Raw genomic sequence first — 23,970 nt, forward strand, 5'->3', positions numbered from 1 at the left:
TGACGCCATCAGAGGCATGCTATCAAAGGAAAAAGTGTTGAAAAGATGGCTTAACTTTTTTAATAGATTCATATGATACCACATAAGTATAAACTATAGCCTTGTGCAAAGTAGAACTGCAGCAGTTAATCGAAGGCAAAATCCTTTGATTCCTGCATCTTAAATGTGAATATTATCTGGTTTCTTCAGTCCTCTGACAGTAAGCTGAATATCTTTTGGCTGTGGATAGAACAAAACAAAGGAGGACATCATCTTGGCCTTTTGGAAACGCCCATTTTTCACCATTTTCTGACAAACTAATCGGGAAAATAGTGGGCAGTGATGATCACTGTTAGCTGCAGTCCTAGGTCAGTAAGAGTAGTCTGTCAGGGTCCTGTCATGACATGGGCGTGAACAGGGATGTGTTTTATCGCTCCATCCTGCTTTGTCCTGTCAGCTGACAAACAGAACAAGTGGGAAAGAATGGATTAGGTGTTAGAAACATGTGACATTAAGGGAATTTTGAATGCGCTGCAGGACTGATGCCTATCTCTGTTTGTCAGTGGGGTTAAATGCCAGTAAACTCCCCCATGCATTTAAGCGATCAGCCAGTTGGCGTGAGGCCTCTCAGTCATTTAAAGCTGGCAGAAGACTTTCTGCTGCTCTGGTTTTTTTTCTTCTTCTGTCTCCGCTGGGCTCCCCACCCATCCCAGCTATCTGCCTGTTCCTGCAGAGACACGGCCGCACCTCGCCTTTTGTGTTCGTCCTCACACTTCTCTGCTCGTTTGTTTGTTGTTTGACGAAGCGGACCTGACGGGGGGGACATTTGATGGTGAAGGTGACAAAACGATTATCGGTTCCCTTCCACGAGGTTTCGCTCGCTTTTTGTGTTCATCAGCGATATTCGGCGCATGTTAGTTTTTTTTTTTTTTGTGTTGAATGCATCATTTGCTGAAACGGCACATTCCATCTGTGCTAACTGATTTCATGGGAGAGCAGATCTCGTGCCCAGGCTGCTGGGAGGGAAGGGAGCAGAGGGAGAAAAGGGGTTGTTGGTGTTAATGTTTCAGTTGGGCATCAAGGCAGCAGTGAACGCATCACTCCCCATGGATGATGCAGTTGTTGCTCTGTAGTGAGAATGACGTGTATATATACAGAAAAAGCCCAGTTTTTGGATCGCAAGAGCAGCAAATTGAAGCCGGGGACCGTTGACTTCAGCTTTCAGTTGAGCCTCTTCCAGTGCTGCTCAGGGGATCTGAGGACTGAGGATTCTTGTTTGCTTGGTTGTTTCATGTGGCTGCGACTGTGATTTATATGCACTGCGGTCTCATTGTTTTAACACCTGAAAACCAGCGCTGGCCTGTAAGAAAAACCAGTGAGACCGACTCCAGTGTCGCAATCAAACAGGTTATAATACCATGTCAACCCTCCTCCATTGTCTCAGCATTTGAGCGTTTGTCTCTCACCGGATCAGGTTGTTCTGCCATCAACACTCCGTGCACAATGCATTTTACATGCTAGATGACTGTAAATGTTGACTTAAGTCTTTGCTGCGTCTGACAGCACGTCCCCTGACAGCTTGTTTAGCCGAAACTGTTCCACCCATGGTTGCATTTGGATGCAAAGACGTGTGTGCAAGAAGAATTAGAAGTAATACATGAGGTTTTGCTACATGGGGGCCATTAACAGGCATTTACTGTCGGCCAAGGACGAGCGAAAATAGGAGGGAGCGGAGTGTTTCTTCTGGGGGGGGGGGGGGGGGGGTTGGGGGATCCTGTCGCCTCAAAACTGGTAGGAGAAACACTGGTTCCATTCCAAAAAGGGACAAACTTTAACCTGCCGGTACGTGGTATCCAACCTGCAACCTTCCAGTCACACTTACGGTTATAGGCAATCATAATGTATTATAAGCCCCATGAGTCAACTTCGAGTTTCTAACTGGTCCAGAGCACCTATAAGACACCTGAAGCTATAACTGATTATAAGTCACATTTACAGTGTTTAATGACTGATCATAAGTGCATCAGCAAGCATTATGAATGCATTATAATTCACCATGAAGTCCTTCATAATGCATTATAGATGTTGTCCTCATAGAACTGAGCACTTAAATCAATGTTTTTTGTTCACAGAGGCATCTTGTAGCTTTTAATATTTTGCCTTTAATATTCACGGTAAAATTAGAAAAAGAGGCTTGCATCTACTAAATGTTGCAGGACATTGACAGATGGAAGGAAGCTGCTTTTATTGTGCTGTATGGTGGGGAAACTTTTTTCTTGTTGCTGTGTGATATGTCTGGGAACAGTAAGGAGTCACTCTTTTATTCAGCGCTGAAAAGGCACCAGGCGGCCGTCCAACCCCACGGCTTGCTTTCACTCAAAGTGTAAAACGGTGTTCTGTTGCAGTTTAGAAAAGTCCAAATGCTCTTGTGTCCTCAAAGGTTAGTTTGGATTGGATTGGATTGGATTGGACACTTTTTCTCAAAGTGTACCTAATGAAAGGCACTGAATTAGGGCAACGACGAACAATAATAAGGATGAGGTGAAATAGAAGCCTCTGTCTCAGACCCTCTTTGGTTGGTAACATGAGCCACATGATAACCTGTTTCCTACAGAGCCTCCAGAGACTAGAGACAAAGTGATACCTGAGATCACACACACACACGCACACACATGCACACACACGCACACACACACCAGCCAGCCTGGTAAATCTATATGCAAATTACACAGCCCCAACCCACTGCCACATTCCAGGTTACACAAGTCAGCATCCTGAAATTCCAGCAGCAGCATACCAGCCGAGATTCAGAGGCCCGGGAATGACAACACACACGCCCACGCAATTCATCATCACTTGCTGTCCAGTTGTCAGGCAGATCTCGGGTGAGCTCATGCTGTTGTTGTCAGTAGGGGTGGTACCAGAAAGCATCAGGTCGAACAGGTACAGGGGAGGAATATAAGCCCACCTGAATAGGAGGTGTTTCAGCATGTCATGAAGGATCTCCTCTGTCCTCGCTTCTCCTCTCTGATGACCCCACAACCTGTCGAACAGGCCGACGGACGCATCAGCGATGTTTGGATTGTCTGGCATGTGTAAATTCACGAGGTAGAAACTGGGTGTAATCCAAATGATTACTCAGGTTGTTGCATCAAGACATTTTTCCGTGATAAATTCACTTGTGCTGCTCTGTTGTCTCCTGCACCTCCTCTGTCGATAAAGACTACTCAGCTGATTGTTTTATCTTAGTTTTTGTCTTAACTTTTGTTTCAGAAATGAGGACAAACTTTATTGCATATATTTACTAAAATGTTGTCTTATCTTTGTCCGTAGCTCACAAAGGAGAAGGAACATGGGAAGCTCAATCCTCGTCCCGGAAAGGTGAGTCTCCGCACACCTTCACTGTCACACTTCAGCCACATGCTGCTGAGATACATGTTCAAGTTCACATTCAAAGCTGACAGCTGCCTTCACTGATTAACTCCAACCAGGAAACACTGTCATCACGGCGAAGGCTGCTTCTCTGTGGCATTCGCTCTGCCGCCGGTTTGATGAACAATGAGCTCTTTCTCCTGCGTTGACAAATGGCACAGACGGGACACATTCTTTTAAGGGTCAGGAGAATAGAAAGGAGACAATATAGAAAACACAAAGTGCCTCTGTTATTGTACCCATCTTAAGTTTCTGAGCCACTTGTGGCGTTCTCTAAAGACACCTTAGCATTTGCATTTTAAGATTCCAGTTTGCCATCAAATGTGGTACAAATATTCCTGATCCGCAGAGGATGAATCCTACTGACTTTAATGGTCCACTTGCTTCTCATCTAATGTCATCATCAGGCCAAATTTTGGGACTTAAATCCTAGCAAAACACCAATCCCATCAGCCTCAGCCGTGCTGTGTATTTAAAGCTAACTGGCAAATGTTAGCATGCTAATGCTCTAAGCTAAAACAGTGAATATGGTAAATATACCTGTGAAACGTGAGCATGGTAGCACTGTTATTGTGAGAATAATGTAATATTCTTCTTGAAACAACATGAGTTTCAGTTTCGATACCATTTAAACTGCGTCAGCATGTAACTGATGCCGCTGTGGAGTGGTTTGATATAAGCAGACTGCACAGGTAGCCGTTTGTTACTGAGGCTTTCTGTTGGCTGTTCATGTGGTCTGGCTTTGCGCCGTCACCCATTCATTCACAGCAGTACTTTGTTTTTCTTTCGGTTAACACGTGTAAGTGATATTTCATAATCTTTCTTCCATAGACGTAACAGACTGGTTAAATCCTTTGTTCCTCACCAGATAACCAAAAACGTCTGAGGAATTTCAGGCCGTGATTGATGCCGTTAAGCCTCATACCTACGGCGCACTTTTGCCTGTCCCAGGCCGCGTACGTTAATAGCTTTTAAATGTCAGGCCTGCTTGTGCATGCAGCTGACGAAAGTACGTCTTCTCATTGAGATTGTCCATGAAGGAGCCTGAATGTTGGAGGTGGAGTTGACATTTAGTTGAGCTTCTGGGTATTCTTCCATGCTGCAGGGCCTCAGACCTGACTGGACCAAACATGTCAGCACTGTGAACCGGTTTTATTGAGAACTGCTCCACTCGAATTCAGCCTTAAGATCTAGAGGAAGAGAACTATTCTTTTCAGACACAGACTGATGTTTTGTAGCATCGATCCATGTTTGAAATATAGCAAAATGCTTTTTTATGTTAATAATAAATATTAAGGATGAATGCTTCTTTCTGTGTGGAGTTTGCATGTTCTCCCCGTGCTCACCTGGGGTATCCTCCATAAAAGATCCCCACTAAAAACATGCAAGAAGATCACCACCTGACCAATGGTGACAAAAGAAACTGGGTCCCTGTGCACTGCTGTCGGCCGGCAAACCACTGCTCCTGGTCTGCCGCGGGGGAAGGGCTTGCCGGGATGAGTTAAAAGCGGAGAAAATAATTTCACTTAAGCACGACGTGTGCAGTTTCCCCTGTAACTCTGCATGTTGTGTTGTGATTAATAAAGTGATGTCTGCCATGCTGTTACTGTCTACCTTGTACAGCTCCTGTATCAAAGGTCTTAAGGGGATTAGCATGAGATTTAAGATACATGCTCAGATACGAAACTGGAGATAATGCCACTGGGTGATATTGCTCCATTCTTTAATTTCTCATAACCATATAAAGGATTGTTTAGCAGCACAGGTTGAACGTTTGCCTGCAGTAATTCTTTGTCATTACTGTAATTTTACCCAGTCTGCTGCTCTATCCTTCTCCCTGTCCTAGTAAAGGGCTTCTAATATTAAAATTCACCTTCTAATCACCATATTTTGTTTGATGAATGTCTCCCTGCAAAGCTTTAGATCTAATTATCATTCCGCTTAAAGAACCTTAAAAAATGTCTTACTGAGGCTGCAGAGCTGCGTAATGGGCAGGGAAACGCCCTTCAGTCGCACAACCAGACTTCACACGTGCGTTGGCAAACATCTGCTGAAACAGTGAATTAATCCCTGTTATTATCTGTTCTGATGCCTGTCCACGTTTTCTCTAGATGTACATCTTTGACCAGCCAGGGATGTGCGGCCAGAGGATCGAGGTGCGCAGTGATGTCGTCGATGCCACGCCATGGGAGCTGCAGGAGACCATCTCCATCAGGGTCGTCAGAGGAGGGTGAGCGGGTGAACTTGTGTTTGGTGTCCCAAATTTTCCCTTAAAAACGACCAGGTGTGGAATCGCTAGCTCAACTCAACCTACATCCTGCATGTGCTATGTATGTATTATACACTACTTGTCAGAGTATACTTAATTTTTCTAGTTAGTATACAAACAAATCTGTATACTGTAGCAATCGACAATGCAGCAATACATGAAACTAAATCATGGCAGTAAGCAAACACGTCTGTGTCGTCTCCTCTCGCCACCTCCACATATTTTGTACCCCATTAAACCTGAAGCTTCCTGAACTCCATCCACTCAGAGGCAGATGGATGACACCTTGTTTTTCTTGATCTGCGAGGTGTCTAATTAAACGCTGGTTTTTCAAAATAAACCCTTTTCTCCGGATGTACGAAACAAAACAGCTGTTTATGCGCTGCAGACTTACAGATGCCTTCAATAGCGAACACACCCACACACAGGCTTAAATACACACTTGCCTCAGATGTGGAATGTTTCATGGACCGCAGCCAACTGTGTGAACCTGCTCTAACACTGATGGTACTGCTCTGACCTGTACCACTAACACCAGGCTAACACTTGCTTGGCTTCCTATAAAGAGGTAATTATACTGTGGGCTCATGCATCACTCTCTGCACCACAGCCCAAACCGCAGCTAATGCTGTAATTAAAGAGGTTCATTGTAAGTGGAGTTTGTATCCTATTAACCTCAGACTTAAACTAAGATCCAGTTTATTTCATTACAGATTTGTCAGGCAATCCGTGTGCAATTTTAAAGGTGCTTCTGTTTAACTGTAATGTTTACATTATATGATACTTTCTGTAACATTTCAGTCAGATATTCTCAATTTTTATTTGTATAGCGTCAATTTGTCTGTCTTTTTTATTCCACTACACTACTTATTTGACTTTTTGGCTGGTGGCTCTTTGCTAAAAAGTCATGCTTCTTATTAGCATTTACACCAAAGAGTGATTTCCCCTTTAAACACCTTAGATGATTTCTTTATAATTAGAGAGTTCTGCTGATTTGCGGCCAATGTCATGAATTGACCAATGGTACATTTTATTTCTTAATAATTTAACTCTTCATCTGTAAGATGGAGGAAGTGTTCATGCATGTATGTAGGTATACATATATGTAAAATCCTCGTCTCTCTCCTCTTTTTCTATAAGCATTGATTTAGCAGCACAGCAGCAGCTGTGTGAAATGACAGCTCGAACAGCAGCATGATACTGACAGTCAGAACAAAACATTTACAGCACATCAACAGAGTCTGTGACTTCATACAAACATGCAGACAAGAACACAGACCACATGTAGGAGGTTGTAACCTCACGTCCTTTCATCACCCCTTCCTCCCCTAGATGGGTGCTGTACGAGAAACCGAACTTCAAAGGGGAGAAGGTCGCTCTCGACGAGGGCGACATCGAGCTCACGTGCCCCTTCAGCCCTCCAGAGGAGCAGCAGCAGAACGGACAGAAGGAGGGTGAGGAGCAGACGGAGAGCAAGCCGGCCAGGAAGTTCATCATCGGATCTATTCGCAGAGCTGTCAGGGTAAGTTCAGTTCACTCTGCTGTTGTCAAAAATAGGTTTCACATACCCTCCCATAAAATCTGATATGATTTGAATATTATCAGTTGTGATTATGTACGTGGAAATCGAGTATTATCTGCACAGGATTGTTATCTGATGCCAAGAGGCTGAGTAGCTCTCACGGATGTTTTGCACTGAAGCTTTTCAGGGACTACATGCTATTTAACTCAATGGCTCCATCTAGTGGCCAAATTAGGAGCGAGCAGCTGTTGCTCTGACCAAAGTTAAATTAAACACTCTTTTTATTTTTCTAACTTTTTAACCATACTTCTTCCAGCTCTGCCATCCATCGTTGTGGCTGCTGTAGAGGTCACAGTTTTTAAAGTCGCTGAGTGTTTCAACACAAACAAAGCTTTTTGCAGGATTTATTCAAAGCTGTATGAGCAGCTAATGCAGTTATGTTCAGATCTCTAAGAGCTCAGTTAAGCATTTCAGGTACACTCAGATTACTGATGAGTGTGGCACTCTTCCGTTTTTGGCGATCATAATTGAACATATCGACTTCTTTTATGGTTGCATTTCAGGACGGATGTAAACAAACTAGATCCAGGCCAATTAATGAGCTGATTTTAGCTCATCCCGTCGGCGGAAATGTCAGCTGGAACTGCAAATCATGAAAGCTGTTATGTTTGCGTGAAATGAAGAAGTAATTTCAGTGGATATGTCGCTCATAATATCATTTCCTCAGCTAATAAATATCTGTGTTAGCCTCAAAAATCGAGTCTTGCTTGAGCTAGAAAGCAAACTTTAAACAGCATGAGCATAAGTTAACAGCTAGTATAAAGTTATTCTGTGTATTCAAAGATCCGTCAGTCAGTGTGAGGTTTAATAACAGGTTGCAGTCACCTGTGTTGAGCTTTTAGGATTACACATGGCCGCTCTCTGTCCTCCCACAGGACTACAGCGTCCCGGAAATCAGTCTTTTCCCAGAAGAGAACGCGGAGGGGAAGAAGGTTGTCTTCAGAGATACATCTGAAGACGCCAGGATCTTTGGCTTCCCCATCAAGGCGAACTCTATCATCATTAACGCCGGCCTGTGAGTTAGGGATTATGGGAGCGTGCATGGCAGTATTATGACATTGTTAATAATTAATAATTTGTCATTAGTGGTTTAAATTGTGTGATTTGAACACTCAGATTTTTTTTAGCACATCAGAAGTTGCTTTCATTGTGTTCGCTCATGTTGCCTTCCCTCCTGCTCAGGTGGCTGGTGTACGCACATCCCTTCTTCCAGGGTGTACCACGTGTCCTGGAGGTGGGGGGGTACTCCAACCCTGCAGCCTGGGGAGTGGAGCAGCCGTATGTGGGATCACTGCATCCACTCAAAGTCGTAAGTGGCGCCGTTAGCAGCATGTGTGCAGCAAGCTGTGCTCTTCACTAACTTTACAATTGTTTGCAGTAAGCGAATGAATTTCTTTTTGTTTGTAGGGTGAACCAAGAGTGGAAAATACAAGTGAACCAAAGGTGAGGAAGCACTATTTCTGCTAATTAAGTGCTGCAACGTATTGATACCGTGGATTCGCTCATCCGTCAGCATTGATGAGATTGTAAATTACACTCTTCGTCTCCAGATGGTGGTCTTTGACAAGCCGTACTTCAGTGGGAAATCGAGGACCATAACGACCAACATTAAAGACTTCATGACCAGAACAGACAGGCAGCAGACGGCCTTTATGTACAATGTCGGCTCCCTTAAAGTACTGGGAGGAATGTGAGTGCTGCTTTCCAATGTTTGCGTTCAGTGAACCTCGCAAAGACATGCTAGTGATCGCTAATGAGCTCGGTTATGTTGCCCTGCCGCATACCTCAGGTGGGGTGGAAAGCATGAGGCAGACAGTGTATCAAACCACTCCCATGTCGAAGTAATTGCATAATCAGATGTGTGCTTTTTAACCACATGAACCTCTTTGTTGCTGCAGCTGGGTGGGCTACGAGAAGGAGGGCTTCCGAGGTCGCCAGTACCTGCTGGAGGAGGGAGAGTACCATGACTGGAGGGTGTGGGGAGGCTGTGATTCTGAGCTGCGCTCTGTTCGGGTGATACAGGCGGTAAGTTGCAAGGAATACTTCACTGCACTTAGTATTTGTTATTAAGTCATAATTCAGTCTAAATCTACAATCCAAGCAAAGGTGCGGCTCCCACTGTGTGCAGACCGAGGATTAAATGGTCTGGAGATTGTGAGTGAAGGCTGAGTTAGAAAAGGTGCAACCTTGACTAAGCCGACAATGACATTGTTGGTTGTAAGGGAGGGCTTGTAGCTTGAATGTGCTCACCAACAGCAGTCATTTCCAGTCAGACCTCAAGTTGATGAAACAATCTGTTGACTCCATAGACATGTATGCCACATAATGTCACCCACAGTACAGCAAAAACCAAAGCCAAAGCCAAATGTGTGTCTCTTCCTGCCTTAATGGCTTAGTTTAATCTCATCTCATCATAAAAGTGTTATCTAATCTCAAAGGTGACTTTAAATAGCCTCTGTAAGCCTCTGTAAGTAGATTTATTAAATCAATATATGGTTTGCAAGGCATATACAACACAGTAATGAAAAGACAGTGGCACCAGCAGGAGAGACTTGCAACATAAATTACTTAAACACTCTTCAGAAAGACGCATGTGTTACGCATTAATGGTGGCTTCTGCAGTATGTACTAACCAAATCACCTTAAACATACAGGGACGGTTTAGTTAGTTATCTTATTTCATGTCAACATATGACTGAAACAGACTCCTTCCAGCCGCCTGATGTAAAGGATTTTCATCCAGAGGGGGGCTTTAGTCTAATCTCTGTTTTCTTGCTCTTCTGCAGGACCTGACAGATCCCTTGATGGTGATGTTTGAACAGCCGGAAGACCAGGAGGACATGCAGGAAGAGAACACCTTCGAGGTGACGGAGGCCATTCCTGACGTTGAACTGTTCGGGTACAAAACCTCCTCGCGCTCCATCCACGTCCTCAGCGGGGCGTAAGTTGAAACACTCCCTTCACCACAGTGGTTACATCGCTTATTTAAGGCGTGCTGTAGGACAATAATCAAGTTTGCTCTCCCTCCAGATGGATTGCCTACTCCCATGTGGACTTCTCTGGGAACCAGTTCGTCCTAGAGAAAGGTTTCTACAATAACTGTGCAGACTGGGGTTCTCAGGACAATCGCATCTGCTCAGTGCAGCCCATCCTCCTGGTGAGGACCACTGGGGAGGGGCATACACAAGCCTGTCAGCAGGATTTCACGAGTGCATTGTCGTTGTGATGATACTCACATTGTTGTTTTGTATTTTTTAGGCTCCAAGTGACAGCTCAAGGATCAAGAATGAGGTGACTATTTTGGCCTGAGATTGTCACTTTTAAGCTCTTTAATGCACGTCAGTCAACTCATGAGTCTGTGAAACTTTTCGTCTGATAAGTAGCGCACAACATGCAGAGTTTTAGCTCAGATGAGATATTTGGCGTACTGGGCCTTCAGCTCAGTTCAGAGAATGTATGCAGGGTTTTTAAAACAGATGCAAATGTCTAAAGCCTGCAGATGGAGTTTTCTAACTTACAAACGACAGCATGAAGGAAATCATTTTCCCTGAGTTTTCCTTTTCTTTTCTCTGCCTGGCGTGTGTCACAGCACACGATGTGAAAGTTTAACTCGGCAGGCGCTGGTTCGTGTTCTGCATCTGTGCTTTGCTCCATGCGGGGAAAACCCCATTTATGTTTTAAATGTGGCAAGTGAAATATTAAATAGTAAGCGTCCTGCATTTTAAAGCGACCTGGAAGTAGCAGTTTTGCAGTCAGCGCTAAAGAGGCTAGAATAAAAAAAATAGAATAATTAAAGGACAAAATGCTTCAGGCTGTAAATGTGTTAATGTGATCTGTGATCTATCTCTGTCTGCCAGGTGATACTGTACTCTGAGCCAGACTTCCAGGGCGAATGTCACATCTTTGACTGCAACCAGGAAGCAGTGGCAGAAAAGTTTCTGACCATGTCCTGCAGAGTGTCGGGGGGGAGGTGAGGAGGCTTTACCAAAGCATTACGGCTGTCCAAGGAGAAAGCAAACAAAAAAAAGGCTGTTGATGCAAGAGTGAACAACAAAATATGCACAATAGTGAAGTACAGATGGTTAAAGAAGCTAATATGTTATGAAACCTGATGAATTTCTGTGCGTTTCAGCTGGGTGATCTACCAGGAGAAACAGTACTCTGGAAAATTGTTCGTCTTATCTGAAGGAAATTACCCCAATTTAACGAGCATGGGGTGTCCGCCCGACTTCACCATCCGTTCCATCAAGGCCGTGCCAGTGGTGAGAAAGCACTGATGTAAAGACAGCGCGCTGAACTGGTCCCTCTGTCTCGCTCTGAACCTCCATCTCTCTCTGTCCAGACATTCTCAGTTCCCTCCATCTCTCTGTTTGGCCTCGAGTGTCTGGAGGGCAGAGAGATCACCACAGAGACCGAGATCCTCAGCATGTCTGAAGAGGGCTTCAGCGACCACGTTCTGTCGGTCAGAGTCAACAGCGGCTGGTACGTGTTCGTCTCTTTGTGTCTGCGAGTGATGGGGAAACTGTTTGGCCCTGCACAGTTTGTGTGCAAGCTTATTTGCATTGATGCACGTCATGAAGTAGTGAAGCTTTGTGTTTCTCCTCATGAGCTGCAACTTCTTTTCTTTTTATGACAGCGAGGTCGATAAAGTTGGGATGCTGCGGAAAACTGAAAACAGCACAAAGACAGTATTTTTAACGTTTGACCTCACAGACTTCATTGATTTTTGTGAATATCTTCTTATTCTGAATTTGATGGCAGCAACAAATTGAAACAGGAGCAACAAAACACTCGGAAAGTTGATGAATGCTCCAAAAACACCTGTTTGGATCATTCCACAGGTAAACAGGTTCATTGGTAACAGGTGATTGTCAATCACAAGTGAGGATGGAGCGAGGTTCACCACTTTGTGAACACATGATTGGATGAAGGAGATTACTGCATGAGCTGAGGAACACTTGTTGACACTTGTCATTCTGTTTCTTTATGTTTTACACAGCGTTCTAACTTTTTAAAATCTGGGTTGCAAATAAAAACACAGTGAATTGAAAGGTGTCTGTTAAAGCACCTTAAAAGTCAGCTGGTATAGTGGAATATTAATTTAAATAAAGCCAAAATGCTTGTTTTTTAGATGCCTTATCTTACTCTTTCTGTACTTTTCTCTCTCCTCCTTTGCAGTTGGGTGATATGTGAATACAGCAACTACAGGGGGCGCCAGTTCCTACTGGAACCAATTGAAATCACCAACTGGCTGAAGTTCAGTTCTCTACAGACTGTTGGCTCACTGTACCCAGTCAGACAGGTGAGTAAACATTTCTTTCCAGCCTCTTTTAACCCACATAGCCATAAAGCACACATTTAGAGATACAAAATATGCATCCTGGCCGTAACAGTAGTGAAATTTTATTACCAGCCACGGCAGGAAGCACAGTGTGTCGAGTGTTAGTTGACTCTGAAGAGATTAAGTTTTAGCTTTAGCGAAAGTTGAAGATCAGTTATTTAAATGGTAGAATTTGTCCTACTTTTGTAGAACAGAATAAATTAAAAGGGCATAAACTTAAAGTGCTATGATTGGCTGGCGGCACATGGTTCCAGACCTTCCCTTGACAGGATTGGTGGCTGATTAACCAAACATTCAGGCCTTATCTTCCTGTAGGAAAACCAAATTTAGACTGTGAGGGAGAAGACTGGGATATTAAATGTGATGATGTGCTTGAAGTGCCAGCTTTGGATGGCTTGTAGGCAACGTGTTGGTGAGACAGTGAGGGAGTTTCATGCTTTCACAGCACTTAATTAACATCTTTAGCAGCAACACTGACAAATCACATTTCCCATAATGTGCTTTGAAGGTGCCAATGATGTCAAACTGTTTCAGACGAAAAACAAAACCAGTCTTATGTGTTATTCCTTTGATATTTGAAAGCATGATTTTGCTGCGTAGGACCTTCTTAAAACCTTGATATAAAAACAGCCGAGGACTCACTGATGAGTACAGAAGCTGAGAACGGCGGCAGTTATTATTTTTTTATTATGTGAAGATCACAAGTTAATTACTTTGTTATCATGCGAAAGTGAGATAACCTGTTATCATTAGAAAACAAAATGCCATTTCCTCTCATCATAATGTTTAACAGAGATCAGGAGTGCCATGCCAAGCTTGCATAGCTGCGACTGACTTCAGCTAAAACAAAAGTCAGATCAAGGAGTTCCCATTATTGAGCAACACATCAGATGGATCCATTTTCATTTGAGTACACATGCCAACCTGCAACAATACGCAGCTACGCCATTAATGTGTTGATAAAAGCCCGGGGACACAGTCAGCAGGTTCCTGACAAAAAGCCATTATAATGGGCTTCATTTGAACAGCTGCTGGCTGATGCAGAGAGACGGGGGTTGGTCAGCTGCTCATTATGGCTTTTATAAAACGAGATTGTGTGCTCTAATGGCATAACTCAAATGAGTCAGACTCTCGTTTTCGAGTTTCATATTATTATTCAGTCGTTTCGAGAGATCGACCTTTTGTTTTTTCGAGATAACAAGATAAATTCACCCGTTATCGTGAGGAAATTAGCATCGTTATCTGGAGATAACGGCATTAAAAAGAATAGTTGCAAGCACGTTCTGTGCAGATCTGTGACGTTTACGTTTTCGGTGTTCTTGCCTCCTGCAGAAGCGCCGCTTTTTCCGCATCAAGAACAAAGAGCGAGGTCATTTCATGTCCATCCAGGGCGGCGTGGAGGAGATGAAATCAGGACGGGTGGTGGTCACCAAAGAAGTGGAGCCGATGAGTGACATCTGGTTCTATCAGGACGGCTTTATCAAGAGCAAGGTAATGCATCACGCACGCGAGTTAATGCAGGGCTGTGCTGACGCTGAGCTGGTCTAATCACGTACTGTGTGTGTGCTGTAGTTGGCCCCAACCATGAGCCTTCAGGTGATGGGCAACATAGAGCCGGCAGCCAAGGTGGTTCTGTGGACAGAGACCCGGCAGCCTATCCAGACCTGGACAGCCCAGATGAAAGGCCTCATCACCAGCCTGACTTTCCCTGGCATGGTGCTGGATGTCAAAGGTACGAGCAGAAAACGGGGACAATAAGAATGCGCTCAAAATGAATGCAGAGACTGGGTAACATTGTTAAGGTGGACGGCAAGAACGTCGGCAGGCATCAGTCCTCCCTGTCAGACATCTCTTATCACCAGAGAGGAGTGCCATGGATTGGTTTTAGGGAGGCCAGACCATGTTTGAGGCATTTGATCTTCTCCTTTCAGGTCATAAAAATGCATCTTTTTGTAGATGTTATTGTCGTCCTGTTCTGTGTGTACTGTTGCTGTTTATCTGTTTAGCCTTTATTTACTGACTGGTAGTGTAAAGTAACTAGTTACTATCAAATGAACCGCACTTGATGATCTCATGATGGCTTTTCCTTTTCTTCAGGTGGCAAATCTTACGACAAGGACCACGTGGTGATTTTGCCGGAGAATGGGGAGAGGCCGAGTCAACAGTGGGACATAGAGCTGCTGTAAAAACCTCACGTTCGTCTTCACTAAGCTTTCCTCAGCCCTGCGTCAACAGTGCTTCTCACTGCGACTTTAGAGTGCTCCCTAAATATACTGGGAACCAACACTGATCCTGCCTTATGCCAGTGCCTCCACCTCATGTTGACTAACGGTAAGAATGCAATGAAGCAATACAAGCCCTGAGAGGCTGCACCGGACAGTTTAATGCTTTGCAAAGTCTTGTTAGTTTCTGCTTAAGCCGTGAAATTATTCAGTTTTCTCCAAATCTGATATGATTTTCTGTGTGCAAGGACTACAAAGAAAGAAAACTGTTGATGTTCTGCCGTGACTGGGTTCACCGCACGAGTTGCAAATGGAGAACGAATGTATTTTTGAGGATGTAGTGAACAGCTGTGTGCAAACCCAGCACAGAACCATTCATTTGTGTCGTCTTTGACTTTGACCTTCATCCGACGTTATCGTTTGACTATTCAAACTAGCTTGTATGATTCCAGGCTCATGCAAATGTCCTCGCTTTAGAGGCGGCGTAGTCGATGCTTTCATAACTCTGTTTACACTGGAGCAAAATCGAAGGCTGCATCTGGAACGATCAGCACATAGCTACCAAAGCTTTACGCCTGTCGCGGACGAATGAAGCCAAACAAGTGTGTAATGTGCGAGAGATGTACGCTCTGCTTTTTTAAGGTATTTTTTTATATGTGTGCTGTTTGCATCAGCGTTTGTTTTGTGGGAAATGTTGCCGTTATGTATGCAGTGTATCACATTACATTGTGCAGTGCCATGAAAAGGGTTGTGTTTGTCAGATTGTTACAGGAGAGTTGTTTGTGTTGCCTGTATCAGCTGTATGTTAATATTTGATGCATAAGACATGATGTAAAATGTTCTGTAAGAGGGAGTGGTCTTAAAATATTGAATAAAATTGTTAAATAAAACAAAGATGACTAAATTATTTCAAAAGAAGCATAAATAATATTTTGCATGCGTAAACACATCCTGTTTTCCACTGGTTTTTTTTTTTTTTTAAAACACTATCCACACACTAAAAACCAACTCTCTACAAACTGTTATCCTGAATTCTTTGTATTTTAATCAAAAACTAAAGTTGGGTTGAGTGAAACATTTCTTATTCCAGCTTCTTAATTAGTGTGCTCGCCTTCAGTGATGCAGTCTCACACTCTTTGTTCATATCATTCATAGTTTTTCTGTAATCCCATTTTAACTTTTCATCGCTATCTCTGACATTTCAACAGCTTTTTAATCTTCGAGGGAAAAATTGAGCAGCCTTCATGTCTTACTCTGCAAATGATACTCAGCACTTGCACTTTAACTGACACGTGAACTTCCTGGGAGTGGGAGGGGGTGTTGTGATGTGATGTTAAAAAAAAAAAAAAAAGCATGTTGGATATATGTACGGTAGGTAAAATATGATAAAGCGACCTCTACGGTGGCCCAATGTGCAAGAAAACATAATTTTTTTGGCCCTTGCCCTCAGACAGCCTGAGTCAGCCACTGACCAGAAGGCAGAAGAGCTGTTGTTGTAGATCAGCTTTGTTTGTAATAACCACACAGGTCTGCAGGTGAGCTGCAGGTAGAAGCTGAGGATTGAACAGGACCGGTTTCGTCGTGCTCAGGTAGCCGATTTCTATTGGAGATTTCTTTAACAACAGCTAGATTCTTCTATGAGACTCGACCTGTAATTAGCACCTGCTGAGTTTAAAGTGCATGTGATACGTCTGTCCATGTCTCTCTCTCTTTCCTTTCTGTCCTCCTGACTGAAGGAAAGGGGCGGATAACAGTTTTGGCCTATCAGATCACTATCACCGGCAGCTGAAAAGCCCTTTTGTCAGCTCTTGTGACAATTCAGTGTCACCCCTTTGCTGAGTTACAGAGATGGCTTGCATGTTGGGTGGGTTTGTTTAGGAGATCTGATCCATCCATCCATCCATCCATCCATCCATCCATCCATCCATCCATCCATCCATCCATCCATCCATCCATCCATCCATCCATCCATCCGATATACAGACAAACAACCATTCACGCTCACACTCACACCTAAGGACAGTTTAGAGTCACCAATTCACCTAATGAGCATGTTTTTTGTTCTGTGGGAGGAAGCCGGAGTGCCCGGAGAGGAGATCTGCTCCATCATGGAGAAAATGAAGTGAGTGAGTGAATGAATGAATGAATGAATGAAACACTGTGTAGGTGCAACAACAATTCCTCACTCATTCAGTTTTGGGCGAATCAGCCACAAAATCATGGTGCCACGGTCACGGCTAAGGTCACCTGTAATCAAACCGGACTGTCTGGATTCCACCTCTGCAACCAATGTCAGTATTTTACAAGTGGGCTGTCATAATAACTGCTGGCCAATAGAGTTGACAAAGCTGTGAAGATGCTGAGCACCGATTGGACAGATTGTCGAACAGCACCACAGTGAGGGTGGGACTGAGATACAAAGCGTATTAGGTTGTAAAGGGAGGCTGTAAAGAACTCCACTACCTCCACACCCTCCTACAGCTGCCACCACATTCTGTTACAGGTGGGACATGTGAGTATCCTTTAAACATTTTATAGGAAAATGCTGCACGTACGTTTTTCTTTCAGGTGTTTTGGCTTGTTGGGTGTCCCACTTTCTTGTTTCTTGAAGTAATCTAACTGTCATCACAGATTTTCCCTTTTCCACTGTTCATATCAGCAAATTGGGTGTAATTGTGTTTTTATTTTGTGCCCATATGCCTGTTTGGTTTAATGTCATTTGAAGTATGTTTCTGCATGTGTATGGACTATTTATTTCTTACTTGCATTCTTTTATTACAGCTAAAACAAAGCCATGGACCCTGAGTACTTAAAATCTTTTGTAAGTAGCCTTTTTCTGCCCCGTCTATGACTCTGCTCATCGAGACGCCACATTTGTAGATAATCTTGTGTCTTGGTTATCTGCATACCTTCTAACCTTATCTGGAAAAAGAAAAACACTATGTACTTGATGCCTCCAGGCCTGCTGGAAGGCTGCAATGTGAGCTCATGTTTCAGTGTAGACTTTAATGTAAAAAAAACAGGAGTTAGGAATTAAGTCACTCAGCTCAGTCCTGGTGCTTCATATGATGCTTGAGGCTTTGCTGTTTCCTGTTGTAGCAAAGGTTCAATACTCACGTTAAAACTCAGAATATTTGGCATTCTTTAAATTCACACAGGATGAAAACTGACTTATAACTTCGTCATCTTCTGCCAACACCTTCATGGCATGTTTGTGTAAATCCGTTATCGCCTTGATTCTTCTCTTGTTAAACATTCCACTTGTTCCATGTCACCAGACAGACCAGTGTCAGATCTGATCTTCCCTCTGTCTTTCCAGTATTTTTTGTCAATTTTCTTGGTGTCTCTGTCTCTCAAACAGGAGATGTGCTGGGGGACCCTTGGAACGGTGCGACGTTTCTCCAATTTCCACCCTGAGCGGGACACCGTGGAGGTCCAGGCGGCGCTGGAGAAGAAAGGTACATCTGGTAATTTGCTGGTTTTGAAAGGTGCTGTCGACCGCCAGCGTTGCACAGAGCTGCACTCAAGCCCACCACGTTAAATACTCTGTAGTGTATCACAGTTGAAATCTTGTCATTGTCTTCCTTGTTCAGATGCGGTGACTCTGGTGAGGATCCTCACGAATCGGAACAACGCTCAGAGACAAGTGATCGCCCAGACGTTTGAAGAAATAACACAAAAGGTAAAGACACGCATCAATTTATAGGGTGAAAAAAAGAGTCTAAAAAGGCTTTTCGAGCATTTTGAAAGCTCAAAGCCGCTGTAGACACCCAATGAAAAATCCCTAAAATAAGTCATGCAATACAGCAGAATGCGGAGTTGCACTGATGGTACTGTATGTTGGGAATGTGTGTGTTTGCTCATCTTTAACTTCCAGTTGTTTGCTGATCAAACATCTTTTAAACTGGTCTGGTTTGATCACACCCTTGTTGAGAGAGGGAGTACGAACAGTATAAGCTAAAATGATGTCCCAGTGTGAGGTGAGGGTGGACTTAATGGGGTGCTGTAGAGTTATACATAAACCGCAAGGGAGTGTTTTCAATTTCATGGCAGTAGATCATTCTTTACGGGTTTTATGGGCATATTTTGAAAAACAAAAGCGGTTTCCTTTACACAGGGAGGTGATACTATCTGACAGACATACTTTCACGCTGTCACCCTGCGGTCACACAAACAGGAATCTATTTTCAGTTGCATTTACACCAGAGCCTTTTAGCTTCAGGGTTTATCTACTGAAGACATCAGCACAAATTAAAACTGATGTGCACAATGTGTAAGTGATACTAGATGACAGGATTACTTGTCTGATCTGGTTCATTAAGAATCATCAGAAAGATGAATGACAGAATGAATGTGTTTCACCAGGACATGGCAGCCGGGGTGAAGAAAGCTCTGGCTGGAGAACTGGAGACTCTGCTGCTGGAGCTGCTGATGCCTCCTGTGGCGTATGAGGCTCATCGCCTGCAACAGGCCATGGCAGTGAGTCAGTGTGTGTGTACATATTGTGAGAGGCTTGAAGTGGGTGTATGCATGGATCCCTTGAGGGGAGGCGGGGTCTTTATCTTGCCTGTCTGTCCTGTCCCAGGATATACAACGTGTGTGTGCTTGTGTGTGTGTGTGTGTGTGTGTGTGTGCAGGGATTAGGCACAGATGAGGAAACACTTCTGGAGATCCTGTGCACACGATCCAGAAAGCAGCTTCAAGAAATTAGTGCTGCATACCAACATTGTAAGTCACAGATCTTTCCAAGTCAGAAATGCTTTGATTGATTGTTGCAGATATTGAAACCCCAGCCGTGTCCTGATATTTGTCATGTTGTTTGTTTGTCTTTCTTTTCAGTGTACAAGAAGGACCTGGAGAAGGAACTGAGAGGAGAAACCAGTGGAGACTTCACTAAGCTGGTTGTGGCTTTGCTGAATGTAATTGAGGATATATTTCCTTTCTCAGCACCTGCAAGCTGCAAGCTACGATTGTAGGAGCGCTGCATTTGTGTAACGGACAAGCTGATACTTAAGCAAGCTAGCTAAGCTAACCCCAGCACCTACCTGTCCAACAGAGAGAGACTGCAGAGTTAACTACTGCCAGGAAATCTATAGTGTGTATGCCAGCAATGCTTCAGTACCACTGTATTTGAGAGTACTCAGGTTTTTACTTGTTTTAGGCAAAATGAGTAGAAAAGACAGGCAGTGGGCAGGGTGTCCACAGAGAAATACACTGTTACTCACTTTTAGTGGGCCATAAGTAATGATTGAGAGCGATTAGGCTTCTATGAGTCTAATAATTTTTAGGAAAATCCTACAAAATTCACCTTTGGCCGCAGAAGTAAAGCAATAGTCCTTAATGCAAGACAACAGCAGAATGTAAAAATAGTGTTTTCGGGACTGGTGACTAGCAAATATTGCAATTTTTATGCCTTGAAACTGCAGTTAAAAACGTTTTCTCACTCCCGACAGAAAGAAAACATTGCCGGTGTTGTTCAAAGAGACATTGAGGTATTGTTTTCCATGACACTTTTATACACAAACGTTGTGGTCTAGCTGGCTGTGAGCATCTAAGATTAGTCTTCCAGAGCATCACTCATTTTAGCTGTTGGCCTTCAGCTATAACTTTGTGATTTCTCCCCTCTCTGATCTACTGTTTTATTCTTCCAGTATCTCTCTGTGTCACTAAATGGGAAAAAAGCTGATGCTGGACCTTGGATTGACATACTGACCTCGAGAGATACAAACCATCTTGATAAGGGTAATATATTTTTCTTTCACAGCTGTTGCATATTTGCTTCCGTGAAGCAATGCCTGACTCCGCCAAACTTCTGGCCAGTCAAAATATGGGCAAAGGGGTGGAGTGTGGGTGGAGCTGAATGAAGCCTGGTTTCTTAACCTTGTGACTTGTCACTCAAAGTGGTCATGTGCACAATTACATGCAACTTTAAGCCTTAATATTATTTAAATGGCTGAATTATATGAAAATTCTCCCCCTGTACAGTTGTCATGGATGAGGAAATTAGCTGTAGGGACCAAACAGTTTGTTGCACCATGCTGAAAGTTAAGAAAGAAAGCTAGGCATTTTAATATGGAAGTCTATGGGAAGTGGCTCTGAGGTTGACACTTGTTTCAGATATGAATATGTTCAATCCCCGGACCTTGTGCATTACTGACAGTGCTGATGGGACTGGAGCTGCAGAGCGGTCAGATGGTGGAGCAGGCTGTGGAGAAAAGGTTTACAGGAGACCTTCGACTGGGTTTGAAGGTTCTAGGTAAGTGCTTTAAACGCTGTGTGAGATATTAGCAAACACTCGTCTGTGTTGATCAGTTCCTGATGTTTCTTGATATCTGTGTCATGACAGTACAGTGCATTCAAAACCCCTATGACTACCTCGCCAAAAGGCTAACGACCATGAAGGTAGGAAGCTGTCATCAACAATTTTTCATCCTCGTTTATTCAGGTTATTTCAGATTTCAAACAGTGTTGTGTCTGTTGATGATTAGATTTATCATTACAAAGACAAGATTCTTTACCATTTACCTGTAATTTGGGTAAAGGTTAAAACACATCTTTAATAAATTGGGATACTTTGTAAAACACAAATAAACAGAATGCGATAACTTGCTAACAATAAGCGTTCATTCATTCATTTAGCGTAATTGAGTCAGCCTGCTGATTTAACCCCATTGTCCAGATAAGGTTTTCATCTACTTTAACACATCTTGTACAGTCTTCAAATGCATTTCTTTATTTTGGTATCCTCGTATTATACTGCTGTAATAGCATCCTTGAAAGGCTCAGTCGTTCACAAGCGAGGACGGAGCGAGGTTCACCACTTTGTGAACGCATGATTGTATGAAGGATATTACTGCATGGGCTCAGGAGCACTATGTAAAACTGCTGTTGGTAAACACAGTTAGTTTGCATATGATTGCATTCTCTTTTTGTTTTTGTTTTGCACAGCATCCCAATTTTTTTAGATCAGGGTTGCAGCTGCAGCTGTAAAAAGTGCATGATTTAAATGGCTGAAATGCATTTTGAAAGTACTTAATGTGCCATATAGATTCATTTGCATCGAAGACCACGGAAAAACAAACTTCCAGTGTGCAGATATGCAAAGATGAATGTCTCACTGAATGTAAACCTGCATGGAATAAGTGACATTTTATACATGTAGTGTCTGACGTTGTCGTGTACATAACAGCTCACACACAAAGGATTTCACTCTTTCAGACACCAACAGTGCACGGGATTATGGTGTCTCACTGTGAGGACGATCTGCTGTGTATCCGAGCTGCTTACCTGAAATTAACAGGCACTTCTCTCTACACTGCTCTGCAGGTGGGTCACACACATAACACCGTGCTAAATACAAACATGTCCAAATTGAAAAGCATGTGTTTACTATGCTAAAGGAAATGTGCAATAATTTTTACATGTGACCTTCATTTTTTTCTCACAGAAACAGTTCAAAGGAGATCATCTGCAGGCTCTGCTGGCCATCTGTCGCTCTGAAGATTAAACAAAAGCTCTAAATTGTGATTTATTCATTTATATTGTTCGTTCTTTTGGAGGTGCAAAAATAAACTTTATGTTTTAATGCTCCTCTGTCCCTTCTGTGAAGTGTGTTTGCATTCACTTCAGCTCAGCCTCCACTCTTACCTCCACACTCAGACACATCGACAGATTTGATAACGAGAGTCTTTAAGTCCTTTCGGCCAGGTTTGACGCTTACTTCTCAGAGTGTGTAGAGAAGCAATGACACAACAGAAAACAGCAGAGAAGCTTTGACTTGTGAGCCTCCACTGCCTGGGGTAGTGGTTGGAGAGGTGGCTGTAGTTGTGCTTGTGGTCGTTATTGAAGGGGTGGTCGTAGCTTTCGTGGTAGTGGTTGGGACAACTTTTGTAGTGGTGGTCGGAGCAACAGTTGTAGATGTGGCTGTAGTGGCGGTTGGGGAAGTGGTTGTGGTCGTTGCTGAAGAGGTGGTCGTACCATCCGTGGTAGTGGTTGGGACAACTTTTGTAGTGGTGGTCTGAGCAACAGTTGTAGATGTGGCTGTAGTGGCGGTTGGGGAAGTGGTTGTGGTCGTTGCTGAAGAGGTGGTCGTACCATCCGTGGTAGTGGTTGGGGCGACGGTTGTAGTGGTGGTCGGGGTGGTCGTGGGGACAGTTGTAGAGGTGGTTTCAGAGGGGGTTGTAGTGGTTGGCATCGGGGTGTTGGTAGAACCACCGGTGGAGGTGGCTGCATTAGCGGTTGTAGTTGTGGTCACTGCAGCAGCAGTTGTTCCAGATTCAGCAGCCTGATTTGGAATAGAATGGATCATCATTTAAGTCAGTGTTAGAATCAAAAGCCATCGTGTGCTTCAGTACCATCCAACTATGAACACCATTTACTGTACCAACTTATTGCATTAGAGACTGCTTGGTTTTTCCTATAATTCCAGTCAAATTATAATACATGAACTTTTTTGTGACCCAGATTCCAAACAAGTTGGGACGCTGTGTAAAAAGCACATAAAACCAGAATGTAATCATTTGCAAAAAACAAAACAAAACTGTGTTTAAAGACCGTGTAGTAATCTCCTTTATCTAATCATGTGTTCACAAAGCGTTGAACCTCGCTCCATCCTCGCTTGTGAACAACTGAGCCTTCCCAGGATGCCCCTTTCATACCAATCACGATATTCTCACCTGTTACCAATCAACCTGTTTACCTGTGGAATGATCCAAACAGGTGTTTTGGGGGCATTCTAGTCTTTAGCTGCTCCTGTCCCAACTTATTTGAAATGTGTTGCTGCATCAAATTCGGAATTTTTGATACATATTTTAGATATAGCCATTATTTACAAAAATCTATGGAGTTGATGAGGTAAAATATCAAATATATTGTCTTTGTACTATTTTAAATTGAGTGTACGTCAAAGAGGATTATCACAGTCTGTTTTATTTATGTTTTACACAAAACTGTTTTGGAATCAGGGTTGGAAATAGAGTTTTTAAAACCTCATTGTTCATGATTACGGTGTTTGTTTCATGTCACAAAATCCTAATCATCAAATGATTTGCTCAGTAAGCATCTATGCCTATTACAGCAGTATAATACCAGGACACCATAATAAAGAAAATACATTTGATGACTGTACAAGACATATTAAATTACA

At 43.2% G+C, this 23,970-nt stretch overlaps 2 protein-coding genes across 3 annotated transcripts in view; both read left to right on the forward strand.

Annotated features, from left to right (window-relative positions):
• crybg2 (crystallin beta-gamma domain containing 2) overlaps positions 1-15,707 on the forward strand; it is a 42,474-nt gene extending 26,767 nt beyond the window's left edge. Inside the window, exons 7-24 of the mRNA XM_070985008.1 lie at positions 3,313-3,360; positions 5,523-5,641; positions 7,013-7,202; positions 8,138-8,277; positions 8,445-8,571; positions 8,670-8,705; positions 8,813-8,952; positions 9,161-9,287; positions 10,049-10,203; positions 10,293-10,419; positions 10,521-10,553; positions 11,120-11,232; positions 11,395-11,524; positions 11,605-11,744; positions 12,441-12,564; positions 13,936-14,094; positions 14,176-14,335; positions 14,701-15,707. Coding sequence (XP_070841109.1) covers positions 3,313-3,360; positions 5,523-5,641; positions 7,013-7,202; positions 8,138-8,277; positions 8,445-8,571; positions 8,670-8,705; positions 8,813-8,952; positions 9,161-9,287; positions 10,049-10,203; positions 10,293-10,419; positions 10,521-10,553; positions 11,120-11,232; positions 11,395-11,524; positions 11,605-11,744; positions 12,441-12,564; positions 13,936-14,094; positions 14,176-14,335; positions 14,701-14,789 — 2,157 coding nt within the window. The 3' untranslated portion in view covers positions 14,790-15,707. The remainder of the gene's footprint in view (positions 1-3,312; positions 3,361-5,522; positions 5,642-7,012; positions 7,203-8,137; positions 8,278-8,444; positions 8,572-8,669; positions 8,706-8,812; positions 8,953-9,160; positions 9,288-10,048; positions 10,204-10,292; positions 10,420-10,520; positions 10,554-11,119; positions 11,233-11,394; positions 11,525-11,604; positions 11,745-12,440; positions 12,565-13,935; positions 14,095-14,175; positions 14,336-14,700) is intronic.
• Positions 15,708-17,278: 1,571 nt separating this feature from the next.
• Positions 17,279-22,400, forward strand: anxa14 (annexin A14). 2 transcript variants are annotated; one of them, XM_070983916.1, is made up of 13 exons: positions 17,279-17,328; positions 17,607-17,646; positions 18,187-18,283; positions 18,419-18,507; positions 19,191-19,304; positions 19,463-19,553; positions 19,665-19,744; positions 20,279-20,317; positions 20,477-20,567; positions 20,986-21,081; positions 21,172-21,227; positions 22,044-22,151; positions 22,273-22,400. In XM_070983916.1, exons 2-13 carry the CDS (start codon positions 17,620-17,622, stop codon positions 22,330-22,332), a joined length of 948 nt encoding a protein of 315 aa, XP_070840017.1. In that variant the 5' UTR covers positions 17,279-17,328; positions 17,607-17,619; the 3' UTR covers positions 22,333-22,400. The 2 variants fall into 2 exon arrangements, with proteins under 2 accessions (XP_070840017.1, XP_070840018.1); XM_070983917.1 differs by having other exon boundaries at positions 17,294-17,337.
• Positions 22,401-23,970: the final 1,570 nt, after the last annotated feature.

This window comes from Chaetodon trifascialis, chromosome 17, assembly GCF_039877785.1.
Source record: "Chaetodon trifascialis isolate fChaTrf1 chromosome 17, fChaTrf1.hap1, whole genome shotgun sequence".
Taxonomy (NCBI): domain Eukaryota; kingdom Metazoa; phylum Chordata; class Actinopteri; order Chaetodontiformes; family Chaetodontidae; genus Chaetodon; species Chaetodon trifascialis.